The following is a 26,015-nucleotide window of genomic DNA, read 5'->3' as shown; positions in this document are numbered from 1 at the left end:
CCACACGCCAGCTGCTATCCCCGATTCACCACTTTAGTCGATCAACAGCAGTGAACATAAATAGGACAAAACGAGTTTTTTGGTTTGAATTTTTAATCTTCCTGATATCCCTCACTGAGATAAATCTATCAAAAAATCTGTACAACATAACTTTATTTACTTTGATTTCCCTAATTTTAAAGTAACAACTGAACTGCTTCACCTTCACTTTTGTTCAGAAACAAAGTTGGCTTTTCATTATGTTTATAACTTCAACATTAATCCAGCAGATGATTGCTAACACAAGAACATTTTAGTCTAACCCTAACCCTAACGTACCTCTAACAATTCACCCCAAACGGACGGAATTAATATGATCCAAAGAAAGTTGCAAATAAAGGTATACATATATACATAGATATGTATACAATGACACTGACATGAATGAATAAGCCTCGTGAATGAATCTTTCACCCGCTCTCGACTTGACCTGTTTTGTGTAATGACAGAGGTCCATTCCGTTGACAAGTAGGCCATATATCTGTCGCTTATCTCTCTTTTTCTCGCCACCAATATATGTTTTTATTTCTGTTTCACAGAATTGTAGTGATCTGGCTTTCGTAGAACAAATGTGGCTATTACTTTAACTAATATTAGAACATCAGAGTCAACGTACTATGTGCTTTATGATCTCACTATAAAACACATTCAACTATAATTCCACTTTCAATTTTATTACAAATTTTGGCTTTACTGGCTAAAAAATAGGAAAAATAGGAGGTTCTGGTTAAAAAATAGGAGAAAATAGGAATGGGCCCAAAAAATAGGAAAAAATAGGAACTGGACACCCTGCCGTTTCGGTGAAAACGGTCCGTATGGCAAAACATGGACCAAGTAGGAACCAATTCATTTCGGGACATATTCATTTTTCTCAACTTTAAGATTTCCTCTCAACCTTTGTTACTGATTTTCAAAATACCTTACCTTTGTGGATTATTTTGAAAATCATTGGTGATAAAGTGGAGACCACTGTTCTTGTCATTACAAAGAACTGAGCTACGGTTATTTATAATAAACTAAACGAAGAAGTAATTACAACTCGTTTATTGTGTCGCTAATGTGCAATCGCTTCTCTCTCTCTATATATATATATATAGGTAATATGAGAATCAGTAGGTTAATCAATCAACTGTCACTGTACAAACAAAACGAAATGTCTGGTTTCAAAGGTAAAGAAATTGTTCTCGCATGGGGGCGTCTCCATGTTTCCGACACTTCCCAAGTTTATTCACTACGTGAGAAACTTTCAAAATTCACGAAAAGAAAAGAAATCAATGTTCGCTTGTTCATGAACTGTTTAATTGTCTGTTAATTTCTCCAACAACCGCTGCAGGGCGTTGAGGCCTCGCAATGTTATCTCGTACAACTTGATTATCTGGTTGAATAACAGCGGGTTGCGTTGAATGTGCGACTTCATTGATTGCCATTACTTCAATTGGAATCAAATGTTGCACTACTCTTCGAAGATAAACAGGACGTTTATCTCTGCTAGTAGTAGCTACGGTTGATTCCAATTTACTCTAGCAGTGCTGTTGTAGATCGCTACGCATTAGTTTTTGTCTATTGTTTTTTGTGCAGTAGTGTTAATTGTAGTAAAGTTTTGCGTGCGCTTTCTTTGTATCATTACGTTACGTAGCATGTATTTAAACTGTATCGTTCTTCGTAGTTTGTGCAGCTCATTATTAGGCTCAAGTGAAGAGTTAAAATTGTCAGTCGAATATTGCATGTCTAGTTTAAGCGAGAACTGATCGATCAGTTTGCATGACGCTTTTGACTGCAAGACTGAAGAAAATTGCTCAATTTGTTTTTGAGTTGAATGCCTCCGGTCGAGTGAGGAGAGGTATTCTCTGAAACCACAGGGTGGAAGGAACAAGGGAACGAGGACATAAAGTGTATGTGTAGTTGTCAAGTAAACCTCTAACTTTTGTTTTATTAGGAATCTCTACATGGCCTTTCGAAAGCTTTCAGTTGAATGAAAAGGAGGTTATTTACAGATATGATGCTAACAAAACAAGCATCTGCGGGAAATCATGCAAGCAGGAAATGATTCAATTACCATGTCTCCTTCGGAAAGAAAAACCGTTTTTATAGGAGACAGGTGCAGGACTAAACCAAGCTTCTCAGACTATATCGTATCCCTTGAAAGACACAGCTGAGTACCCGCCTGAGCCTAAAACGTATAAAAATTAATCATCATCAAAATCACTTCCTGATCCAGACCACTCCTTCGTGTCTTCATTCTCTTTGTCGTCACTGTCACTTTCTTCCAAAAAATACTTCACTGGAGCTTTGGATCTGCCAGTGCGAGCCACTCGGCTGACAACAGCCATTTCCATTGGTTCGTCATCACTTGAGCTCTCTACGCTTGCTTTCGCCTTCTTTGGTGGTGACTTTTTGGGCTGTATGACAAAGAAACGGAACATTAATAGAAGCGAGGCTGAAGGTTTAAGAAACATGAGCTGTGTCGTAACTTCTGAAAGTTACCAAAGTCTTCCTTTTTTCAGTCGTGTGTTTTTCTTTGTCACTGTACCTAAAACAGGAACTACTGACAGCATAAGTTTCGTTCTTCAAGGCTTTTTTATTTTTATGATATTTCATATCACCTTTTAGAAAACAATGCATCCTGGCTTAGGAATAAACCCTAAGATGGTAGCCAATGGTGGGGTGGGGGTCTGCTTCTGGTTCTAATCATTTTGTGAGAACATACAGGTATTCATCGACCAAAAATAATGCTGTTTCATTTTCTCTTGATTAGAGGAAAAGGTGGAAATTCTTTGAGGAGAGCCATTTTGCAATCTAAATACATTTTAATGGTATTTTGAAGATGGTTATCAATAAACCTCACTTACCTTTACCGCTTTTCCTTTAGCAGCTGTAGGTTTCTTTGAGGAGAGCATCGCTGAATCAGAATCCTCGTCACTGCTATCAAGAATTACTGCCTTTCCACGCTTGCCTTTCTTGGCTGGTTGTTTCTTGGCTGGCTGTTTCTTGGCTGGTTGTTTCTTTGCTGCTGCGTCGTCATCAGGGCTGTCGTCCTGTGAAGATGACAAAGCTGCCTTTCTAGTTGCGGTGGATTTCTTCGCTACTGCCGTACTGTTCTTAGCAGGTTGTTTCTTCGTAGATTTAACCGATTTATCATCCTGTAATGGTTTATTTGCCTGCAAAGCACCAAATACACTTACTCAAGACTTCTCAAATAGCTAAGTGACTTGTAATTTACCCCATTTAACGATCTCCTCGTTAAATCACAATCGAGAATAATGAAAGATCTGGATATATTCAATCCAATGAGGTTACATCAACTCTCGCTCGGGGGTGTTTATCAGGCATTGGAGATAGGGAAATTATCCAGCCACTGCACCTGAGAATCATATGGCTAAATTTTGATGACTCCAGCTATCTTTTAATCGAAATGGAGAGGACCGTTTGTGATGAGAATGACGCTTGCCTTACAGCCTTCTGCTCCTGGCATGGCGAGAATCTCTTTTTCGCGCCACTGCTGTTACTATAAAAAAGATATTCACTGTAGGACAAAATTCTCATCCTCGCTCAAACACTGTTTGTCACATCACGCGCCAACTTTCACTCAACCTCTGCTACACAGTTAACCTCTTTTATACGATCTGAGGTTGTCCGCTGACGAGAGAAGATCCCATAGGTGTTGGCTGCTTAGTAAATGTTTGACAACCTAGCGAAATCTTACTCACCCGCGAATGAGCGGTTTTTGTGGGTTTGGCAGGAGAGAGTTTTTGAATCAGGGCACGTGTGGCTTGCACGTCACTTTTATCTGATTCAGCATCACTATCAATACTTCCTTCTTTAGCCTGCTTTGCGGATTTCACTGCTGTGACCGTAAGATCATCGTCATCATCCTCGTCAGAACTAAAAGAGTACGTCTACAAAGCAAAGCAAAAAAAGAAAAGAAACCCGAACTATTACATACGTTTTACCATTTCATTGAATTCAAAGAATCTTTTTCATGCCACATCCATGGATCTGTGGCGAACTCTTTCTTCGTGCGATGTTTCCATCAACTTATTCTCGGTATGGAGGCAGTTTGACAGGTTTAAAAGTCTTCGATAAGCGCTTTCGTCAACAATTCCGCCTAAACTTGCTTCTAGTCCAGTCACTCATTACAAAAAAGGAATAGTTGAGGAAGGGGAAGGCCCAGAAGTGCAAATGACATCTCAATTTGTAAAGAGACAGAAATGATCTGTAATAACAAAGCTTGGCAAACCTTCAAATGGCAGAAAGTCAATGTTTAGAGCTCACTACTAGAATTACGAGCCAACTCCTTAAAACTGCTAATAATACTCTGTCTGTTACAATTCGCTGGAGCGCGCGCTGACCAAGGTATTTAACAGTCCAGCACTACACAAACCTTGACAGGACCAGTCCTAGCGGCCCTTTTCACTACGGGCGGTCCATCCTCATCGCTGAACTCCATCATAAAATCATCGTCACTGTCTGCTTCTTTTCTGGCCTTCTTCTTTGAACTGAACATCTCTAGAGTAGACTGCGTTTTTCCCTTTACAGCCGAACTGCTAGTTGTCTCAGCTCCACCACCAACCGAAGATGATGATGAGCTGGGAAGGTTGTGACTTTGTCGCTGAGCAAGTCTGTCAGCGAGTGATCTGACTGGGGCACCTGCATCTGTATCATCAAACTCCCAGGAGTCGTTACTCTTGTTTTGTTTCTTTGAAGCCGTTTCCTTGCTCTTCAGTTCTGTGTTTTTCTTTTCTCGTTCATTGTTACCCAGTGTTTTAGGTTTACTTTCAGCTTTCTTGGCCGGCTTTGTTGGTTTCTTTTTCTGCTGCTGTGAGCGCCCTGCTTTGGACTTCACGTACATTTCTTGATCTTCGTTTTCCTGTTGCTCCACTCGCTGTTATTAATGGCAAATTTAAAATGACAAACGAGCACTCTCATGCTGTATAGACCATGCCACCTTTGAAAACCTCCTATTCTATAGATTAACTACGAAACAACATTCTAGCAATTTTAGCGTGTGCTAAGTACCTTCATATCGTGTACAAAATATAACTTTGAATAGGATTTTAAAAAAAGAGAGACGAGAGAAAACTCTATCTTCATTCCTTGAGTTCTCCTCAATCAACCCCCACTTTTTCCAAACTTTTTGTAGGTTTTGTGTATTTTCAGACACTCGACATTCCTTGGTGCCAATTGCATGGTTCTAGGTAAATTATGTTGAGATATAAAGACTTTACCTCCAGCTCTTCCAAAAAGCTATCAAGATCTTCCAGCCAGAGGTCTTGTGGAGACTTCTTCCTCAACATGTCCAGCTCTTCCAACTAAATTGTTGCATGAAAATATAATAGGGCCGCAGCCAGGATGAAACATAGTTGAAATTTAAAAACGATCTCTGGCAAAAATGATTAAAAACTACGAGCTTTTGACTGCCCGAACTACAGTCTTCGACGGGTAAAATGAATGATAAGCAGGCGATGAGAGAATTTAAATAGAGACACGAACTGCGAAATAATGAGAATGTAAATGATTATGAATATTTGTTAAAGAGAGTGTTATATTGTCCAGGTAACGGCAAGAGTTGTTATCTGCGTTAGTCACTACACTTCTTCAATTCACCTTGTCCAACAACTATTTTGTGTTCAATGCCAGAATTTACAAACAAGTCCATGGCTGTGCGATGGGTAGCCCGGTCAGCCCCATTGTGGCCAATCTTTGCAATGGAGGAGATCGAAGAGTCCGCAATCAATAATTCATCCGTTCCCCCCAAAATTTGGAAAAGGTACGTGGACGATAGTTTTTGCATCATGAGAAAGAACGATGTTTCAGCCTTCCATGACGCTTTAAATTCAATTGACACAAACATATCGTTTACCATCGAGACCGAATGTAACGGAAAGATCTCCTTTCTCGACACTCTGGTCTCCCGTAGAAATGGAGTCATTGTTGTTGTTTACAGAAAGCCCTCTCGTACAGAGAGATATTTAGATTTTAATTCCCATCACGACAGACAACACAAGGCCAGCACAGCATCAACTCTCTTGCACAGGGCTCTAAATCTACCCAATTCCTCCGAAGGAAAAAAGGATGAACTTAACTATGTCCAAAGGCTGATAGTTTCGAAAGAAACTGTTTGGGGCTGCGTCGGTGGGAGTAACGAAATAATTTGGATGTATCAACAAAGTTGAAATGATAAATTGGCCACCGTCACGATTACAAAAGCTGACGTTTCGAGCGTTAGCCCTTCGTCGGAGCGAATGACGAAGGGCCAACGACGAAGGGCTAACGCTCGAAACGTCAGCTTTGGTAATCGTGACGGTGGCCAATTTACCATTTCAGCTTTGTTGATATATCCAAATTATTTAATTATGTCCATGCAGCTTTGGAGTCCAACGGCCATCCATCTAAGTTTATCAAAAACACACAGGATAGAAAAACTCGATCCTCAACAACAAATGTATCCCCAGAGGAACTTGTTGGAATGTTTTTCAAGATGGTTGAACCAACCGAGTCTCGCAAGTCTTTCGCTTCTCTTCCTTACATCAAAGGAGTAACTGAACCTTTGACAGGTGTCCTAAAAAAACATGATGTCACAGTTGTAAACAAACCATTTACCACTCTACAACAACAGTTCCCAGCTCCGAAATTCCGACCTTCGATGGAATCCCAGACCAACGACGTGTATAAAATTCCCAGTGCAAATCGTTCGTGGTGTTATTTTGGGAAACCAGTAGAGCTTTTAGTACCCGAAAAAAAGAACACTTGAGAAATATCAAAACTGCGGCCAAAGGTTTTAGAATTGCTAATCACGCCTGGTCCAACAAACACGCCATTGATTTTGAAAACGCGTCAATTGTTGACAAAAGAGGCACTTTTAGAACCAGAAAATCATTAGAAGCGTGACATACCAGAGTGACACCTAACGCAGATAACAACTCTTGCCCGTTACCTGGACAATACAACATTCTTTTTAACAAATATTCATACTCATTTGCATTCTCATTATTTCACATTTTGTGTCTTTATTTAAATTCTCTCATCGCCTGCTTATCATTCATTTTACCCATCGAAGACTGCAGTTCGGGCAGTCGAAAACTCGTAGTTTTTAATCATTTTTGCCAGAGATCGTTTTTAGAACCAGATTTCAAATTCCAACTAAATTGTTGCACAAGATTATTAAACCAGAATAGCAGGGTTATGGGCAACTGTTGTAGTAATGGTCTGGTTAGGGTTACATGTATTTATACAAGTATAACTACTTTTTCACCTTGACAAGACCGACTGGAATCTTTTCTGGGAGATGTTAAGAAACTGAGAGCCCCCCTCTCTTCCTTTATCAAAATTCTATGTAAAATAAGACATCACCGAGTCTTTGGTTAAAAAAAGAGGCTTGTGCTGACATAATCCCTTAACTCTTCGACCCCTAAGAGTGACTAACATCTAATTTCTCCTCACAATATCACCCCTGAATCACACATTAAAAGTCATGAGAATAAAAATAATGATCACCAACTAGAGAAGCTCTTGATTGTTAAGCAAATTCTCCTTCCCAGCACCTTAGAAAATGTGTGGAGAATGGTGAGGAGAATATGAAAACAGATGTTAGGGTGTAAAGGGTGCAAAGGCTGAATTCTAAAATACAAAAATTGGCTTTTATTATCCTTGGTTTGAACCTCATTTTCCTTAGATTCAAACTCATTATCAAAAATATTGAAAACTTAACTTTAAACAAAGGAGAAAATTGAGCTTTGGCAAATTTATATACAATGTCACTAACCTTATTATCCCTCTCTTTCAATAGTTCCTCTTTCTTTTCTCGAGAGAGTGACAGCATGGACATGGACAACAAGTATCCAAAGTCAGGTCCACCAGCGCTTGACGTGGAACTTGCAACACTGGAGGCATCATCTGTATCTCCATCATCAGGTGCACTGGACTTCTGCATCTCTTTCCAAGCCTTGATAGGATCAGATGGGTAACCATGCTGTACCAAAGTGGTAACTATGTCCCGCTTTGTTCTGTTCTCTGTTAGAAAGAACAAGTAGCAACTCATGCAGTGTAGGATACTTTACCATTTTTTTAAATCCATATCAAATTAGACCTCACCATTTTTTCATCAGGGGTCCCTCAGACCTCTTGAACAAAGGGTAAGGGGTTGTAAAACAAAATGTTGAGGAATGTTCTATATTGCATGATAAAAAAATCTAATTAATCTGCACATAACTTATCACAGTGAAAAAATGATATGGCACAGTCTATGTTCAAAAAGAAACTTGTCAAAATCTGAACAATGATTGCAAAGATTATTTCATTTTTACAAGAGTATTTTTACGTATGATGCACGATCCTCGCAGTAGAGAGCGCTATTTATGCAATAGCGAAAATCAGACCTGAAAAAAATCAGGCCTGTATGGGATTCGAACCACTGACCTCTGCGATACTAGTGCAGCGCTCTACCAATTGGTAGAGTGACCTCTGCGATACTAGAGCAGCGCTCTATCAATTGGTAGAGCGCTGCACTAGTATCGCAGAGGTCAGTGGTTCGAGTCCCGTACAGGCCTGATTTTTTTCAGGTCTGATTTTCGCTATTGCATAAATAGCGCTATCTACTGCCAGGATCGTGCATCATACGTATCTAATACCGCAGTTCAAAATATATGAACTTCCTATATTCATTGTAACTGAAGAGTATTTTGTCAGTTTTGGATTAAATCAGTGGCAAAATACTGTTCTAATGCAAATCTAAAATGACTTTTTGCATTCCTCTTGCTTTTGCTTTCCTGACCAAACAGTATGTCCTCTGCACACCCTTGTGTATTGGGGAAAAGCCCACTCCACTGAATTGCATTTTGCCAAAATATTTGTTTCCTCAAAGATGAAAAAGAAATTGGTAAGCTCCTCAATAACAATAGATCAAAGAAACAAACAGCCCATCAATGAACAACTCATTCATTCAGGAGCAAATGATCAAAGTCCATGTGACTACAATGTATATGCACAAGATTTATAGAAGTTTAAATGGAAATTTGAATTGAAACAAAATGAAGAGAGTCTTCACCTATGATAATTTGACCCTCAATTTTTTCTAAGATAAAACGAGCTTGACTACTGAGCTTGCTCGATTCTGCAGTCAGCATTCCATCCAACCATGCTTTACGTATAGCATATCTCTCCAAACGCAGCTCAAAGAATTCCTTGAGTATGTCAAGTGGTGATTCATACTTGCGCAGACAACCCATGGCATCAAACAAAACCTGAAATATGCCGCCAACAAAAACAATGTCAAATTGACTAGATCAGAAATTCTTTAAATCTAATGAGGTTTTGGTTAGATGCTTAATTAATTATTGAGCTATGCCATAAACTGAACTATCTGTTATTTGTATTTATTAAAACAGTAGATAGTGTTAAAGATCTCACTGGCAACTCAAACTCCACATATCCTTTACTATTCACCCTTGAGCAACTCATGCAGGATTTGTGCCTGAAAATATTGTAACCTTTGCAGGAAGAAACAAGTTTAAATCATCTTTTTGTGCTATATAGTAAATAATTTTAATCAATATCGTAGAATCAAAGAATTATTATAACTATAAGTAATTTAATTCAGTTATGTGGAGTGAAAGTATTGTAATTATTGCAGGAATAAATTTGTTACAATCATCTTTTTGTGCTCTAAATATCTCACTGTTTTAGTATATAGTCAAACAACTATTCACCTCAATATTGGTGGCCAGTAGTGGATATTTACCTCCCCTCTTTGGGGCACAGGAAATATCCACCACAAACCATCTCCACTTGGTGAAGAGTCATTACAGTAACAATCCTTGCATTGCTGATACTGGCAGCACAAAGAGGAGTTATGTCACCAAAGAACACAGTTAGTTGGTTACATCTCACAAGAAAACTGACTTTACAAGGGCTATCAACTATGGCTGCAAAAATTTTCAGTCAGGAAAAAAGGTGGACCAAGAAAGAATTCTAGCACACATTGATTATGTTCCAATGTCTGCAATTATTGCTAAAATGCACTAAGATGGAAAAACTTACATTTCCCATAACTACAAATGTTTAGCTAGTATTGGATGAGTTTGAGCATGATGTCACTAATTATCAATGCTGAGATCCAAGTTATCTGCCGAAGTCAAAGACTGAGGTAGATAATGCAGACAAGAGGTTGATAATTCATGATATCATGCAAAAATTGAATTCAATAATTGTTTTAAAATACACTTTTTAAGCAACATGCAAAAGAAGACACTTCTTCCTGAGTTTGCAAAAGTTTGAGAACACTTCACAAATGAGGGACATGGAAACTAGTCAGACTGTAAACCCAACATTTACCCAGTATCTGCTGCAGATATTGGGTTATGTCAACTTTAAATGCTATAATTGTATTTTGACTGTATGCTCTCCACCAACCAGAGTTTTCATAGTAAGTCTAGTGTGTAATAATAAATAATAGCTGGGATGAGTGCTAAACTCACCATATTGCTAGTGTTAATTGTAGTTTCAAGTTTAAATTTCTTGTGCAATCCAGCACCTTCTGCCTCAGCCAGCTTGTCCTCAGTCATGTTAAGCACAAACTTCACTGTTACATCTGTGTGGTATTCCTTGTAATCCCTGAACAAAGACAAAAGTCTTAATATTGGGTGGAACCAATTTCCCAAATGAAGTCATTAGTAGAACATGTAGAATCAGATGTATTTGAAAATGGTTTATATGTACATTTCCTATTTTTTCCAGGCATACACCGAATCGAAATATGGCGTTCAATTTGAATTGCCATTGTTCTGGACTGACTAGCCTCTCACACATGTGATAATCCTTTTGTGTTTCCACGTCAAGACGAGGCTAGTAAGTCCAAAACAATTATGGTAATTCAAATTGGACGCCATATTTCAATTTGGTGAATGTCTGTGTTAATTGAACAAATAGATTAACCTAGGAAAAATACTAATCAATTCTAATTATTGCACCAATCTTACATTTAAGTACATGCACATCATTTTGTGTCTCATTTTCAATAAGTGATCTTTGACAACTCACATAATGTGCACTAATGTGTCAATTTGTACACAAGTTGAGTTAATATCACTCCAACATTGCCAAATTGGCTTCAAAGATGGTACAAGTCCTGAACCTGTAACTCTGAGATGCTGCTTGTTTTCCATCATTAAGCCAGTTTCATAATCCTGTTATATAGCACTTACTGCACTAGAATTGTTTCACCTATCCCTCAGCCAAACTAACTTTTGTATTATTGTACTTTTTTTTTTAAATAACATAACTTAAATAGGTTGGTTTGATTCAAACACTTGTCTACTCACGTCAGAACAGGAGGAATTTTCTCTGAACCATGCAGCATTGGTTCCAAAACATTCTCTTTGTAAACCTGTGTCCAGGTGCCAACTGGTAACTCAGTTATTTCGACAGTCTTGTTGTCAACAACTTCCACATTACCTTGCACAAGGAATTTGTGGCTATCACTTTGAGAAATGGTACCAGTGAAGTTCTTGAATGATGGTATCTTAAGTTTGAAAGGGGAAAAAAAGTACATACATTAACTGGTTTTCACCTCTGTACCATGGAAAGAAAGGTACATATTACCTATACCTTCAAAAACAATTTCTCTATTTGAGTCAATAAGAAGGAAAATATATTTTAGCAGAACAAGGTAGCAGGCCAATAGGCTTAAGACAAAAACTACCAAAAAAAATTAGAACATAGCTAGCAGAGTCGCGCAATCAAATTCATTATACGTAAGCGTGCTCAAAATCCCGATAGTGCACGCTGATAGCGTCAGCAAATCCGACTTCACCAGAAATTTTTTTTCACGCGAGCGGCCATTGCTAGTGCGGGGAAAAATAATACATTTCGCGACAATAATGGATACAAACAGAAACTCGGCCTGCTAGTCCGAAAACGAAGGCAATGTTTCGACCTTTTCCCATGGGCTAGAGTTCTTAAATGAGGCAGAAAAAGAGAAAAACAAAGGAAAAGGAGACTCAGCATCAGCGCCGTCACGATTCGCTTCAACTGATATTGTTGTCCGTTTTTCGCGTCGCATTTGATGCACAATTCCACCGGCTATGTTCTAAAACAATTGGTTCATGCTTTCAGCTGTGCACTATCGAGTTATGGAGCACGTGGGAAGTTTGGAGAGCACTCAAGAAGCTAGAGTTGCCCTCAGCTATCGCCTCGGGCAACTCTTACGCTTCTTTCGTGCTCTCCAAACTTCCCGCGTGCTCCATAACTCGATAGTGCACGCTAAAGCATGAACCAATTGTTAACTGAAGTTAACAAATTTGTATAAAGTTTTTCACTTCAATCTATAACTAATTTTTTCCACATCAATTGTGAATTTGCAATGTGATTAAGAAGCATCTTCAAACCTAATTCTTTTCACATCAATTGTGAATTTACATTGTGATTGAGAAGTTTTTTCAAAACTATTGCACCACTAGAAGCCCAATGGAATACTACATGTAATCACATGCCCACAAATTTAAAATTAGGCATTTTTCAAATCCAAAAACTACATCTTTGTTGTAAAATTTTATCAGTGCACATCCCACGATAAAATAAGGTACAGTGCATTTGTGATTGTTCTATTCTCTGAACATGACAACAAAATATTTAAACATTTTGATTCATTTAATTAAGCTTTGTCTTCTGATAACTCTTAAGTTTAGAGGGATTAAAGAGCTCACCATCTCTTCGGGTTCATCTCCATTGATCATGTTCTTCAGATTACTGATGATTTGGCGAACATCAAAGTTAGGCACCTTGGTACTGTAACCAGTGCCAATCCCCTCAGCTCCATTGACCAGAACCAAAGGGATTATAGGGCAATACCACTCAGGTTCAACAGGCTGGTTATCATCAAACAGGTACGTAAGGCTAGGCATATCATGAGCATGAAATAATAGCCTTGTTAAAGGACTCATCATAGTGAAGATGTAACGAGGACTAGCAGCATCTTTGCCTCCATGGAGACGAGTGCCAAACTGACCAACAGGCATCAGAAGGTTCAAGTTGTTGCTGCCCACAAAATTCTGAGCTAAGTTGATGATTGTTCCCATCAGACTTGCCTAGATGGGTATAGATTATGTAAATAAGACCAGAGTTTGAAAGTTGAGAGGAGGTTTAACTTTAAGTTAATATCTAACTTCTAACATACTTTAGGTTAGAAGTTATATATTTTATATATATTTTCCCCTTTATTTTTCACTTTTCCCCAGCCCAAGCCAATGGATAGTTGCGCCATCGACTAGAAAGAAATTGAGAAAGATACTTCATCACATAGGAAAGAAATCTTCCCCTTATTTTAGCTAGTGACAGCTGGTAATAAATGCAACAGAAATTGACTCAGCATCTGCAGTCATTGACTGCATGACTCAGCTTTCTACTTCAACACTTACTGCAAAAATGATATCCTACTTATACACTGACAATAATCATTGACTGATGCTGATGACAATTCTGCCAAAGATTTGCCTTTATTTATTATTCCTTGAAGACTTTGTAAATAATGGGTTATCTCTTAACACTTAATTTTTGACACTCTTAGAATTCCTTTGTATTACTGTTAAATTATGATTATTTTTTCAGTCTTAATACATTTTGGCACCATTTTGAAGAGTAGTAAATAGTCTGTCTATGGATCACCACAAATTTAGGTGAAATAACTTTTAGATTGTGTGAAGTACAGGTACCCATGTAGGGAGCTGATTGGTTTGAGGGACTTCATCATTAAGCGGTGGTTAGGGACATTAATTAATTACCTCGCCATGGTGATATGCAGACAGTTCAGCCACTGATCCAGCAAGTTGAGCAACTTTTACTTCTCGTTTGTCATTCCTTTTCAGGCAGGTGAAAAGTACTTTCCTTTGGCCTGGCTTTAAACCTGAAGAAGAACAGTTTTCAAAACTATTATGATTGATTAAATAAATTAAAACAAATATACAGGCAAACCTGCATTAAGTAGTACCATAGCAAGTGGTAACCTTTATTAAGCAGTTGTGGTCACCCTTTACTGAATCCCAACAGCTTCTTTCTATTGCTTTCTTCCTGAGTTAAATAGTCACTTAAAGCACAATCACTCAAATAAAAGTATGAAAAAGCTTTCAATTTTGTCTCCCAAAATCAATGCTAGTAGCATTATTGGCAAGTTTTTTTTACATCAAGTAGTCAATTATGACATAAAATGGCATTTCTTCACCATTTTTTTTTACAATGATAACCCTATTCTGTGGAACCTGCATTAGGTGGTCATCTTGCATTAAGTCCTCATCCTTCTATTCCCCATGGGTGGCAGCTTAATACAGATTCAACTGTATTCAGAAAAATCAGATCATTTATTTACAGTTTAGTTATCCAATAAAAGTATTTCATTTTTCTTTTAACATTGTTTCTGAATTCAATATCTTGCTTACCATCCACTAAGCAAGGAATTGATCGTTCATTATCTGCATTAGAGAACAAAACAAGTTCTTTGTTGACAAAGTCAGAATATGAAACTGATCTGGTGTCCTTCTCATAAAGGTAAACCTGAGGAAAGAAAGGCAAGCAAAGCATTTACAGGGTTATTCATACTGACTGAAGCAGGCAAAAAGCTACTGGCAGTAAAGAATTGATTTAGCAGACACCAACAGAACCTGTGCTTATTTCTGCTTCATATAGCACACCCATGGTCACTAAGATAGTTGATTATAATAATTACTTTTCCAACAGTTTTGAGCCCCCTTCTTCTTGTGTACACTCTTTTATGATGGATTGTACAGGCAAAACTTGGTCACTTATTTCAGTTTGTTGTTCAACATCTCTTATGAACAAATTCCAGATAGACAACTAACTTTGACCAACCTCTGAAAGCCCTTGTTGCCTTCTCCACTTGCGATCTTCCATTGCGCGGTTGAGCCAGTCTTTCCTGTCATTAACTTTCTTCTTACTGAATGCCTGTAATTAAAGCAAAACTTTCAGTCTACAATTCACAGTACAATTCACAGTTGTTTACAAATAAATCATGCAAAAAACTGATCCATTAATGCCAGTGCTAGATTTGTCAATTTTTATTATCTTGCATGCAGAGAGCCTGGCAGCTGACAGACTTTGCTTGTTTTGTTTTTTTTTTTTTTTTGAAGGACTTCCCTGGCTACCCCAGTCATCACTGACTTTACAGCGACACTTGATTCACAACACCTCTTCTTTAAAAAAATTAATTTGTCTTCCTAATTACCCAATGAAATGGAAAACTTAATTCTAAAGGGAGAGGAGAGAATGAAAATTCCCCACAACTATACACTTAGGAAACTTAGGCAGGTGTTTTCAAGCCTTGACTTTATTAACTCAACATAGGTGCAGTACTCTAGCAAAATGGAAAAACATTCTTGAAAAGATAGCATAGTATCAAAAACCATTAGTGATATATATATATATATATATTATTAACCACGCGCGAGGACCGTTCTGGGAGAATATCGGCCCGAGGTCTTGACAGTACGGACCAAGCGCAGCTCGGTCCGTACAAAAAAGACAGAGGGTTGATATTCTTCCAGTACGGTCTCGAGCAAGCTTGGTTAATAAGAGATTTATTATACGACTGAAGTTCAAAGGGACACAAGTGCGGTATCATTCAGGACCATTCAGGGCAGTGCCGGTCCAATACTGAGAGAAGATTGACCGGCAATAGAGCATTTTGATTGGTTGATTTTAGTTATTGGCCCTCTGACTTCCCGAGTTGTGTAATAACAGCCATTTATTACACGACTCGGGCAGTCAGAGGGCCAATAACTAAAATCAACCAATCAAAATGTTCTATTGCCGGTCCAATATTCTCTAAGTATTGGACCGGGCACTGTCCCGAATGGTCCCGAATGATACCGCACTTGTGTCCCTTTGAACTTCAGTCGTATAATAAATCTCTTATTAAACAAGCTTGGTTGGGGCTGTACTGGAAGAATGTTGGCCCTCGGTCTTTTTTGTACGGACCGAGCGAAGCTCAGTCCCTACTGTCAAGACTTCAGGCCGATACTCTCCCAGTACGGCCTTCGCTCTTGGTTAATAAGATATACGTATTGCCCATGACTTATATTGTACATGTACATACCATAAGTATAGCTTCATCACATGCAGCACCTTCATGGTGGAACTGAATCTGATGACGTCTCATGTCAGCAAAGTATTCTTTGGCCTCCTTGGGAGTGCTTGTACCCAAACCTTTATAGTACTTTACTTTCCAAGACTTGACATTTGCTGTACTGTTTTTCCATTCCTCATATTCAGGAATGCTGTAGAATGCTTTCTCTTCTTTACCTTTGCTGACCTGAAATTTTGATGTGCTGTTAGCATTACTGATTAATTACTTAACTCACCATTTGGATATTAGAGACACAATTAATTAACTTAAATACTTGCTTGCCATAACTCCAATGAAAGTTTTATTGATTCTATATTTAAGACATTTTCTTACAAGCCACTGATAGCTATGCCAAGCTGACAGACACAAATCATTTACTTGAAACAATGCACAACTTAAATTCAGTATATGTGGATATTAATTGCTCTCTTTTGGCCCAGCCATAGAGATCTCTATCTCCATCTCAAAGATTAAGGTAAAGATCTCAACAGATTCTTGATACCCCCCATTTTAGAGTGTAGCTACAGCATATTTTCCATCCGACACCTTAACACAAACCTTAACAATGGGAGTAATAAACTCCTCCAAGAACGGTAAACGTGTAAGAGTAGGCCAGTTACTATGAATGAAGTTGATGAGGAGTCCCTTGATGTGAGAGCCATCCTGATCCTGATCTGTCATTATCATTAGGTGACCGTATCTCAGACTCTTTAAGTCTTCCTCTGATGAGTACTTTTTGTTGTATTGAAGGCCAAGTATCTTGATAAGATTATTGATCTCTGCATTTTCAAGGATCTACAGTCACACAATGAAAAGTCTGTTTTAGTTCAGGGTTAAGAGAAGCTGGTAATTTAAACATTGTACCCTTAATCAGGTTGACCTAAATTGTGAGCATTTACATTTACAATAACAGATGACTTCTTTGAACTAACATAAAGTTAACATTTCTAAGGTTGTCACATGTAATTATCGATCAAATGGAATCACATGGTGTCTTTCTGAATCTCTGATTTTTCTGGGAACCACTGACAAAAGCTCACAACAACCCATGCCAAACTCTTCTCTGCACTTCCCAAAAGTAATTATGAGTATACTGAAGAGGTTTAAATTCATGCATCAAATTTTCCCCCACTAAAAAAAAAATCAAATTTAAACTTTATACCTGCTTGTGTGATGCATCCCTGACATTAAGCAGTTTACCGCGCAAGGGAAACACTCCAAAACGGTCTCTACCCACAACACTCAAGCCACTTACAGCCAGCGTTTTGGCTGAGTCACCCTCAGTGAGAATGAGCGTACATTGCATTGAGCTTCTACCACCAGCATCATTAGCATCATCCAATTTGGGAATTCCGCGAATCTTGCTGTGCTTGCTCTTTTGACATTTCTTATTGAGTTGAGTCTACAATGAAATCCCCAAAAATAAATGCACATTATCATCTTAATTAAAAAAAGACTTGAAAAGGTATCTATCAATTTGGACTCCTCTTGAATGATAAGAGGAGAACCAATGCAAGTGCTCAGGCATTTTCAAGTGTCATGTACAATTATTGCATTATTGCCAGCAGCAGTGTTGTAATAAGGGAGTCACCGTTTGAGCAATTTTTCTGTGCAAGTTAGTTCTTCCACCTTATTCCTCTTGTGGTGCCTTTCCAATTATTTTAGAAGTGTTTTTTCTGTTACCAGCACTTAAACACCTAAGAACATTCTAAGGACACAAGATTATTTGAGGAATTCAACCTGGAGTCTGCTAAAGGTTTGTATCAGTACCTGTGCCTTGAATTTCACCCAGTTCATGATATGTTCAACAACACCACACTGAGTAACCTAAAAGAAATAAAGAAATGAAAAGATCAAACATCACATCTGTTTCAAACATCACACTTGTTTCAAGACCATGGAATAAGAAAATAAGAACTGGCAGAGGCTCAAGGGAAAGTTGTTAATTTTTTTTCAAAACCCTCATTCACAAAGCATTGTTAAACCTCTTCCATCACACACAAACTCAGTTCGAAATGGTATCACCAACATTATGGTATATATGTAGTTATTCATCAAGTTCCCTGCATCCCAGTGAAGACCTGAATTGAAAGTCAGAAATAGCTACAGTTGAAATCTTAAGTGTGCCCTCTGATTTTCCCTTGTACCACACTGATAAAAACTTTGACATCTCTTTTACACAAGAGACATATTTCATCATACATTAAAAATTCCATGATATGCACATTTTTTGTGTTAAATGAAAACAACTTTAAGATAATTGTGTAGAGAATAAAAATACAAACCTGTTTGATAAACTTTTCACTGAAATCACAAGTCGATCCAAATGCTTTAGATCTTAATGTCATATTTTCCTTGGTTTGTGAGTCAAAGGTTGGATTTTCAATCAGGCAATTGACAAAAACCCACAAGTGATTCTTAACCTGAAAAGGCTTCACTTCTACACCTCCCTTGTTTTTCTTTTTCACCGCAGCCATGAGCTTCTCTGTGATTTGGTCAGTTACATAGTTGACATGAGTTCCTCCCTATGAAAGAACATACTACATGTATTATCAGTATAGGTAATAACACGATTTCTTGACTGTGCAATTTGGTGTTAGTTAGCAAATTAAAAAGTAAATTTTTCGAGGTAACATATTTGTAGACACCTAGAGGGCTCACACATTTATAGTCTGGGAAAATTTACAAGTGCTTATTTACACCAAATTGCATGAGTAATCATGTTAATACTTACAGTATCAATGACTAAAATGAGAAAAGGATCACAGAAAGTCAAGACAGACGAAATTTTGACAGTGTGCATGTGCTATTTCTAGTTTGCACTAATGTTACAACTTTTCACTGGTTACATGAAAAATGCACTTATTTTCAGCCAATAAGGGGCATGTGATTTTTTCATGTATAATATTCTTGCATTATTACTGAGTTCAAGAGTTATCCTCTTTTTATAGGAAATTATAATATCAGTGAGGTGTAAATAGCCATGTTTGTTGTGAACATGAGAAAGTTACACAATTTCTATAAAAGTTTGAGACACAGTTGTTGCTGCCTTAAGTTGTTGCACTGTTACGAGAGATTTGTATGGGTATTTATTTTGCTTACATTTTTGCAAGCCATTTCCCTCTATCCCCTCGCACCCAGGGCTTGACATTAACTTTTCAACTTACTAGCTAAGTTGCTGGTGACAAGATACCTCTCATTCATTCCAATTTTTTTGTGTTGTGTCAAACTGTGTCTAGAGATGGGCTGTAGTTCACTTGCCATGGTGACCTCTAAATGGCTGAGATCACTGCTCTCTTCTCTGGCTACCTTTACAACACCTACCTTCCAATATTGTTCACAAAGTGTTTTAATCCAAGGTTTTTCTTAATGCTTTTGTGAATTTTCACAAACAGTTACATTTGCAACTCTCATCATTCATCTCACTTTATCATGATTTTCCCTTATTGCCAAATTCATAAAAATTAGGGTGCAGAAAAAAATTCATGTCAACAAGGCAATCAAAAAAGAATGAGCATTCACGCTGCAAAGATCAGAAACTTACAAATGATAAATTATTATATATGTTGTACTGCTTCAACAAAAAACTGTTGGACAATCAATGTTTCATCGCTTTAAAACAGTATTAGAGAACTTGACTCTACTGTACCTTGGTTGTGGCTATGCTGTTGACAAAGCTAGCTTGCTGGAAACCTTTGGTGCTTGTGGTAACACAAACTTCCCAGCGCTTATTAACAACTTCATGCACAACAGAATTAGTCTTTTTCTCTGATTCACTACCCAATGCCAAGTCATCTTCATCATCTCTAGCTTTCAAATACAGTCCAACATAATCCTTGAAAGTCTTAATCTGTTGATCATCAAAAAGTGAATAAGTTAAGCAGCATAATTTCTTAACTACAGCCTTTTGAGCAGTTGAGAAACTTTCCAAAATCTGCCATCTTCAATACAGAGCTTTAAGATCCTAAATCTGGTTCTAGACTCCAATATGGCTTGCATGAAGCTTTGCCAAGAGGACAGAGAAGATTTATGAATTAGACAAAAAATTTTAATTGAATGTATGGCAAAGAAAAAGAGGGCTGAGAAAAACTTGTGATGTCTGTAATGGTTTTCACTTTTGCCTGCTGTATTTAGTACTGACTTATCATAAGACAAAGCATTTAAGGTCTGCACTAGTAACTGCCACACTATCTTTAGGAGATTATTCACAGTCACTTGCTCAAGTTGCAAATTGAGCATAGTTTTTTCCACCCACATAAAACAGAATTGTAGAAATAAAGAAACCCATTATTTCTTTACTCTGTCTATAATTTCCTGATGAACTATTTAATCTCAAAAGTAAGTCACTTGTGTCTACTACTGGTACAAGGATGGACCAAGAAATTAAACTTGGAGATTCATTTTTTCTGTGGCATAATGCAGTTAAGGTGGCTCGTACCAGTTTCCTCGCACGGAGAACAAGTCACTCTTGTGTGACGCACGCGAGAGAAATGTGCGAAAAAAGCACGAGATCAAAAGATGAAAATTCAAAACAAAGATGGCGCGTGGAATTTTTTCTACTTTTGTGAGAAGTTTACCTAAGAGCTTGTCTTTGATGTGTTGAGTGGACACTGTGAATGCAGGAGATAGAAACAAAGATAATGAAGACAATTTTCAGAGAAGTAAAGGTTGCTTCACTTCACATTTAAAAGAAATATTCAACTGATATGAAATCTTGCAACGGCGAAAAAAGAAGAACTCAAGTGAAGGATAATCTACCTGAAGTGGAAGAAGACTTTGAAACTTCAAGGAAAATAATATGATATAGCCAGAAGTCATGTGTAAGATTTTTAAGACGAGCTCGGAAGGCTGTCTTTGACGGCTGTTTAATGATTTTCTTAGCAGTAAATGTCTGTAAACATCAGATTGTAGGTGCTCGCGCGAGCACACGCAATTGTCAGCGGTAGCTAAAACAGATCATGAGTAAATGTCGATCTTATAGAATCCTGATTTTTAAATGCATGAGAACGTGCGTGGAAATTGCTAAACTCACGAAAGCTATTGCACGAAAACAAGTCCGGTGACCCCTTCTTTTTATTGTTCCAATATGATAATAACGTCGAAAGGAATCATCAGACAAAAAACTATAAAATTATACGGAAGGAAATTTGCAATGTCTGAAAATTGCCCCTTTTGTAGATTTTCTGAAATTCCACTGCGTAGAATTTTTTAAAAATCTTTGTGCATTTTCCTTTTCAAGTGCCAAAAGCAATCACTGAAAAAAATCAGGGGGTCACCGGTTTAGTTTTCGAATTATTTAAGCCACAAGCTAAAAAATGCGTCTGAATAAGCCTATGAAAGCATTGCCATGGAAACTGCTAGTGACGAAATGACACTTATTTTTGGATAACCAATGATTATGTAATTCAACCCCGTAAAAGTGTTCAACTGGCCTTGGTCAGTCTTTCTGTTGTATTCTTTCAAAGTTACAAACCATCAAAAAGATGAAAACTGGTACGAGCCACCTTAAAATCAGAATTTCATTATCCAGAAAGTACAATGTATTACATGTATCTCTGCTCTAGACAAAAAGGAATATTTGCAACATATGACTTAGCCATTTATGGTTTGTGAAAGTGCTTAGTGAATCAAGCAATCTATAGCATAAGTATTGTCAACAAATTACATACAGGCAACTTCTTTCCATTGAGATATACAGCAATTCCTCTGACAGAACCAGCAACATCATACGCCCTCCTAGAGAGGAGTGAGATGATGTCTTTATCAAGACTTTCCATTTTAAACTTTGCCAGGTCTGGTTTGAATGTAACACAAGTGAAGTCCTTTCCATTAAAATCCTTTACAATGGGCTCTGTAACTTTTCCCATGTTGTTTGTCCAAGTCTACAACCAAGAAAAGGAACAAGTTATACATTATTTGTTCATAAAAATAAACTTGGGAAGATTTATCCATATACTGGGGAGTTTTTGATAACACAATGGTTCCACTTGCACTTGTTGGATGAGATGGTTATGGCAAACTTGGTCCAATCATCTCATATCCAATGCATACTTGTGGAATAATTGTTAGGTATATGTTTGCCAACATGGAAATTTTTATAGGAGTTTCTCTTTAACTTTAAGGATCATGAACACCTAGCATGTATTTAAGAACAAAATGTACCTGTTTGAACTTTTTGTTTGAGTCAGAAGAACAAGTTTCCACAACAAATTTTGTGCTGAAGATATTGCAAAGTTTTGCACCATAACCATTTCTGCCACCTGTGACTTTTTTCTCCTCATCATTGTAGTTACTGGATGTTAGAAGATGGCCAAAAATCAGGGTTGGAACATACACCTTCTGTTCTTTATGCATCTCCACAGGAATGCCACGACCATCATTCCAAACACTTATAGTGTTGTTATCTCTACAATTTAACAGAGGAAACAAGCCCATATAAGTTAAACACAATTAGCATTTTACCAATACATCACTGGTACCAAAGTTTGAGAGTCACTTTTAGTACTTAGGAAAAAAACACAACTCCAGATAGCAGAACAGGGCTTGACACTAACGGTAGCCCACTAGCCACAGACTACTAGTATAAATTCAGTTTTGGCTACTGATTTTCAATTTTCACCAGCCAGTTTGGCTAGTAAACAGACTGAAATTGTCGTAACATCTAAAACAGGGTTCGTACACTTTTGACCTGTTAAAATTCCATGACTTTCCATGACTTTTTCCATGATCTTTTGAAAGATTCCATGACCTAGGGTAAGCGATAACTAATGGTATTGTTCTCACAATGCGTGCTTCTGTTTATTTCTAATGAAATTAAATCTGATTTTTGGACTCGTCAGTTAACTTTTCAACTTTGGGTCTTATTGCCTTTCACTCATAGAGAGCACATTGATTTTCCATGACCCACACCTAAATTTCATGACTATCCAGGCCTGGAAAATGAAATTTTAAACTTCCATGACTTTCCAGGTTTTCCATGACCTGTACAAACCCTGTAAAAACATCCAAGATGTCACTAGCCACTTGGCTGGTAAGTTGAAAAGTTAGTGTTGAGCCCTGCAGAATCTAACACTTTTATTGCAGTAGCCCCAAAAACCATCTGTTTTTTCCGCCATTGTTTTCATTTATCAGGGAACTGGTAGCATAATTAAGTATTTAAATGGAAATCTTGTCCACTTTCCTAAAACAGACTTGTAAAATATGAACAAACTATGTACATTTGCAGGGTTTCAATTACCCAACAAAAAATTTAAATACCAACAACAGGCATACTCCAATTTATGAGTTAAAAGTTTAAGTCAACTGAGATCATTATCAATAGGAACATGGTACACACAATAGAAACCTGTCAAAGCATTCTCATGCCTTGAAAAATTTAGCCTTTGTGATAGGACAGCAAGGGGCTAGAAAGTAAGGAAATAACTTAACTTCCAACTGAGTGAACCTGTTAACTATCACTTAGATCATATGATAGGGTCACTGTGTTACAAAATGGTTTGTTTCATTAATTTGTCACTTACGCATCAATTGTTATTTTAATGCAGCCCATGCCAGGGTCTCTCTGCTTGTTATCTGCTGCATTCACTTCAAAGGGAGAAGAAATATATCATAGATAATTATTACCAGATTACAACATGACTTGTACATTCACCTAAGTTACTGAATACCATGAACAGACTGTTTTCCCTAATTCTTTGATATGTGGTCTTGTTCAAGAAATTTCACAAAAATTTTAAAACAAAGATAAAAAGTTAATGGATTAATTTAGTTTTATCAACTAGGTTTCTAAAGTAAATTAGCCACCATAGAGAGTTTCTAAAGCTGATCAGTGTTTTGATTGTTAGTCCATCAGAAGAGCAAATACCCTGCGAGCAGAGCCTTTTCTTCTTTTTAACCCTCCAAGGGAAAAGGCTCTGCTGACACCCTGTTGTTGCTTTGAAATACTGAAAGCCCAAAACTCCAGGCAACTCAAGCCGGTTTTGCCTCCAGTCAAACCAGTTTTGGTGCACACACCTTTGTTTTTCATGTACACAGATGACCAAATCTACACCCACAATAGTTCAAGGGGGCCTGGAAAAGGATCAATTTCAAGGCAACCGCCGCACCTGTTCAAATGAGCAACAACAGGATGTCGGCAGAGCCTTTTTCCCTTTTTGATTCAAGGACAGGTTAAAAAAGGCTCTGCTCACAGGGTAAAGAGCAAATAATGATAAGTTAATAAAAGGTCATGGCGAATAATGAAAAGGCTTCTAACTTGCCCAAGGACCTAATTTTTACAGTAAAACCTGGCCACAAGAAATGCAAAAACATATGTCCAATCCGCTTACCTAAAAGTTCATCGAAGATCTTGTAGAGACCAGGTGTATAAGTGATTTCCTTACTTACAATGGCGTCTGTCTCTGCATCATAAACCCACATGTTTTGTTTGATTGGCTCAACAGAGCCAATATAAGTGTCTGGACGGAGGAGAATGTGTTCCAACTGTGTCTTCTTTTGGTAGATTCGCTCAACTGACAGTCGTTTTTTCTTCTTTGCAGCAAAAGCATTGCTCTTTGTATTTTCTCCATTATTCATGATCTCCTGTACAAAAATAGAATCCAACATTGTTTAGGTTCTGTTGCAGTTGTTCTCGATTAGCTTAGTAAAGAGTGGCGGGAAATTCAGGGCTTTCTCGAGTATGTTACCTATACCATGATATATTCTTCATTTTCTGTAAACGATGTTACCCTTGATTAGATTCTAAATGCGGCATACAAAGTACGCCAACGAAAGAGTGAAATGGTGTACATAAAAGAGTGAAGATTTGAATCAAAATTTGGCTTCCTCTGATACCGCGACATCGAACGTGCTACGCCTCATCTGCGATCGCTTCCACGTGGCATCGATACTATAATCTCTTAAAAAAAATCAGTACCTTCAGAGGATTAGTTTCGGTTGCCATCGTTGACGACAAACGAACCAAGAAGCGAGGAAATGTCCTCCAAGCGTTAGGATATTGCAACGATGAAGCGACGATCAACGTCGTTCAGAGAAACCGCCAGATCCTAACGCACTTCAAACTAACCAATCACATTTATCGAAGTTTAACAACTAACCTGCTTTCGACCCCAGGTCTCTACGCGATATTCAAGATGGCGAGGAAAATGTAATAATAAAGTTACGGTACCGGTATCAAAGAGCAACAAATATGTGAATCTCGAACAATACGTTTGGACTTGTAGATTTGTGATTTATTCGATCCATATCGATCCCACACGTGTTTTTCTGCACTGAAGAACGCCAGGTAAACTTAAGATACAACTCACCGGATTTAGTGCTCCGAAACATTGCAATCGCTACGGACATGCTGAAATAACAGTGGTTTTCACTTTCAAGCAAGTACATCGATGAATTATACACCATTTATTCATAATATTATGTGATGAGCCCAACATGTGTCATTGGCGACTTTTTTTAATTTTCTCATAAGATTAAAATATTTCGAACAAAATCGATCAAGGTTAACAAATTATCCTTAAACCATATTGACCTAAGATATGGCATAAAGCCTTTCTTGTATACAATCCTGAACTTCTTTTGTTGTTGTTTTTTTTTTGTCTGTTTTCTTTCTTTCACATCGTACCTACCGTTCGAAGCAAACTGAACTCGCGCCCAGTAGTTGAGCAACAGTAACAATGAAGGTACTTCAGATAATTTCGTCATTTAGAGATTATTTTGTGTATTCGCTCGCCGCTTTTCCACTTCCCATCATGAGCTACTAGATAGTTTTTCTCTTTGCCAAGAAGACCCCCCGAAATTTTCCCCATTTTGAACAACATGTTTAACGAAGTTGGCGTGAAGGGGAGGACCG

General features: G+C 37.8%; 1 protein-coding gene and 1 pseudogene across 3 annotated transcripts; one reads left to right on the top strand and one right to left on the bottom strand.

Annotated features, from left to right (window-relative positions):
- Positions 1 to 1,949: 1,949 nt before the first annotated feature.
- Positions 1,950 to 25,987, bottom strand: LOC111334379 (DNA topoisomerase 2-alpha). 3 transcript variants are annotated; one of them, XM_088745077.1, is made up of 24 exons: positions 25,788 to 25,987; positions 24,493 to 24,745; positions 23,686 to 23,749; positions 22,328 to 22,571; positions 21,835 to 22,047; positions 19,815 to 20,015; positions 18,451 to 18,690; positions 17,936 to 17,992; positions 17,328 to 17,567; positions 16,724 to 16,960; positions 16,136 to 16,351; positions 14,893 to 14,985; positions 14,463 to 14,577; positions 13,812 to 13,933; positions 12,738 to 13,118; positions 11,355 to 11,554; positions 10,512 to 10,647; positions 9,083 to 9,278; positions 7,802 to 8,049; positions 5,265 to 5,348; positions 4,421 to 4,921; positions 3,747 to 3,935; positions 2,889 to 3,197; positions 1,950 to 2,438 (listed from the first exon to the last, which is right to left on the bottom strand). In XM_088745077.1, the coding sequence occupies exons 2-24, from the start codon at positions 24,737 to 24,739 to the stop codon at positions 2,226 to 2,228; spliced, it is 4,746 nt and encodes a 1,581-aa protein (XP_088601203.1). In that variant the 5' UTR covers positions 24,740 to 24,745; positions 25,788 to 25,987; the 3' UTR covers positions 1,950 to 2,225. The 3 variants fall into 3 exon arrangements, with proteins under 3 accessions (XP_088601203.1, XP_022795835.2, XP_022795834.2); XM_022940100.2 differs by having other exon boundaries at positions 25,792 to 25,931; XM_022940099.2 differs by lacking the exon at positions 25,788 to 25,987 and adding an exon at positions 25,080 to 25,223.
- On the top strand, positions 6,344 to 7,063 carry LOC148716548 (uncharacterized; annotated as a pseudogene).
- Positions 25,988 to 26,015: the final 28 nt, after the last annotated feature.

Source organism: Stylophora pistillata, chromosome 14 (assembly GCF_964205215.1).
Source record: "Stylophora pistillata chromosome 14, jaStyPist1.2, whole genome shotgun sequence".
Taxonomy (NCBI): domain Eukaryota; kingdom Metazoa; phylum Cnidaria; class Anthozoa; order Scleractinia; family Pocilloporidae; genus Stylophora; species Stylophora pistillata.
Note: the sequence above shows the minus strand (reverse complement) of the source record. Positions and strands in the feature narration are given on the sequence as shown.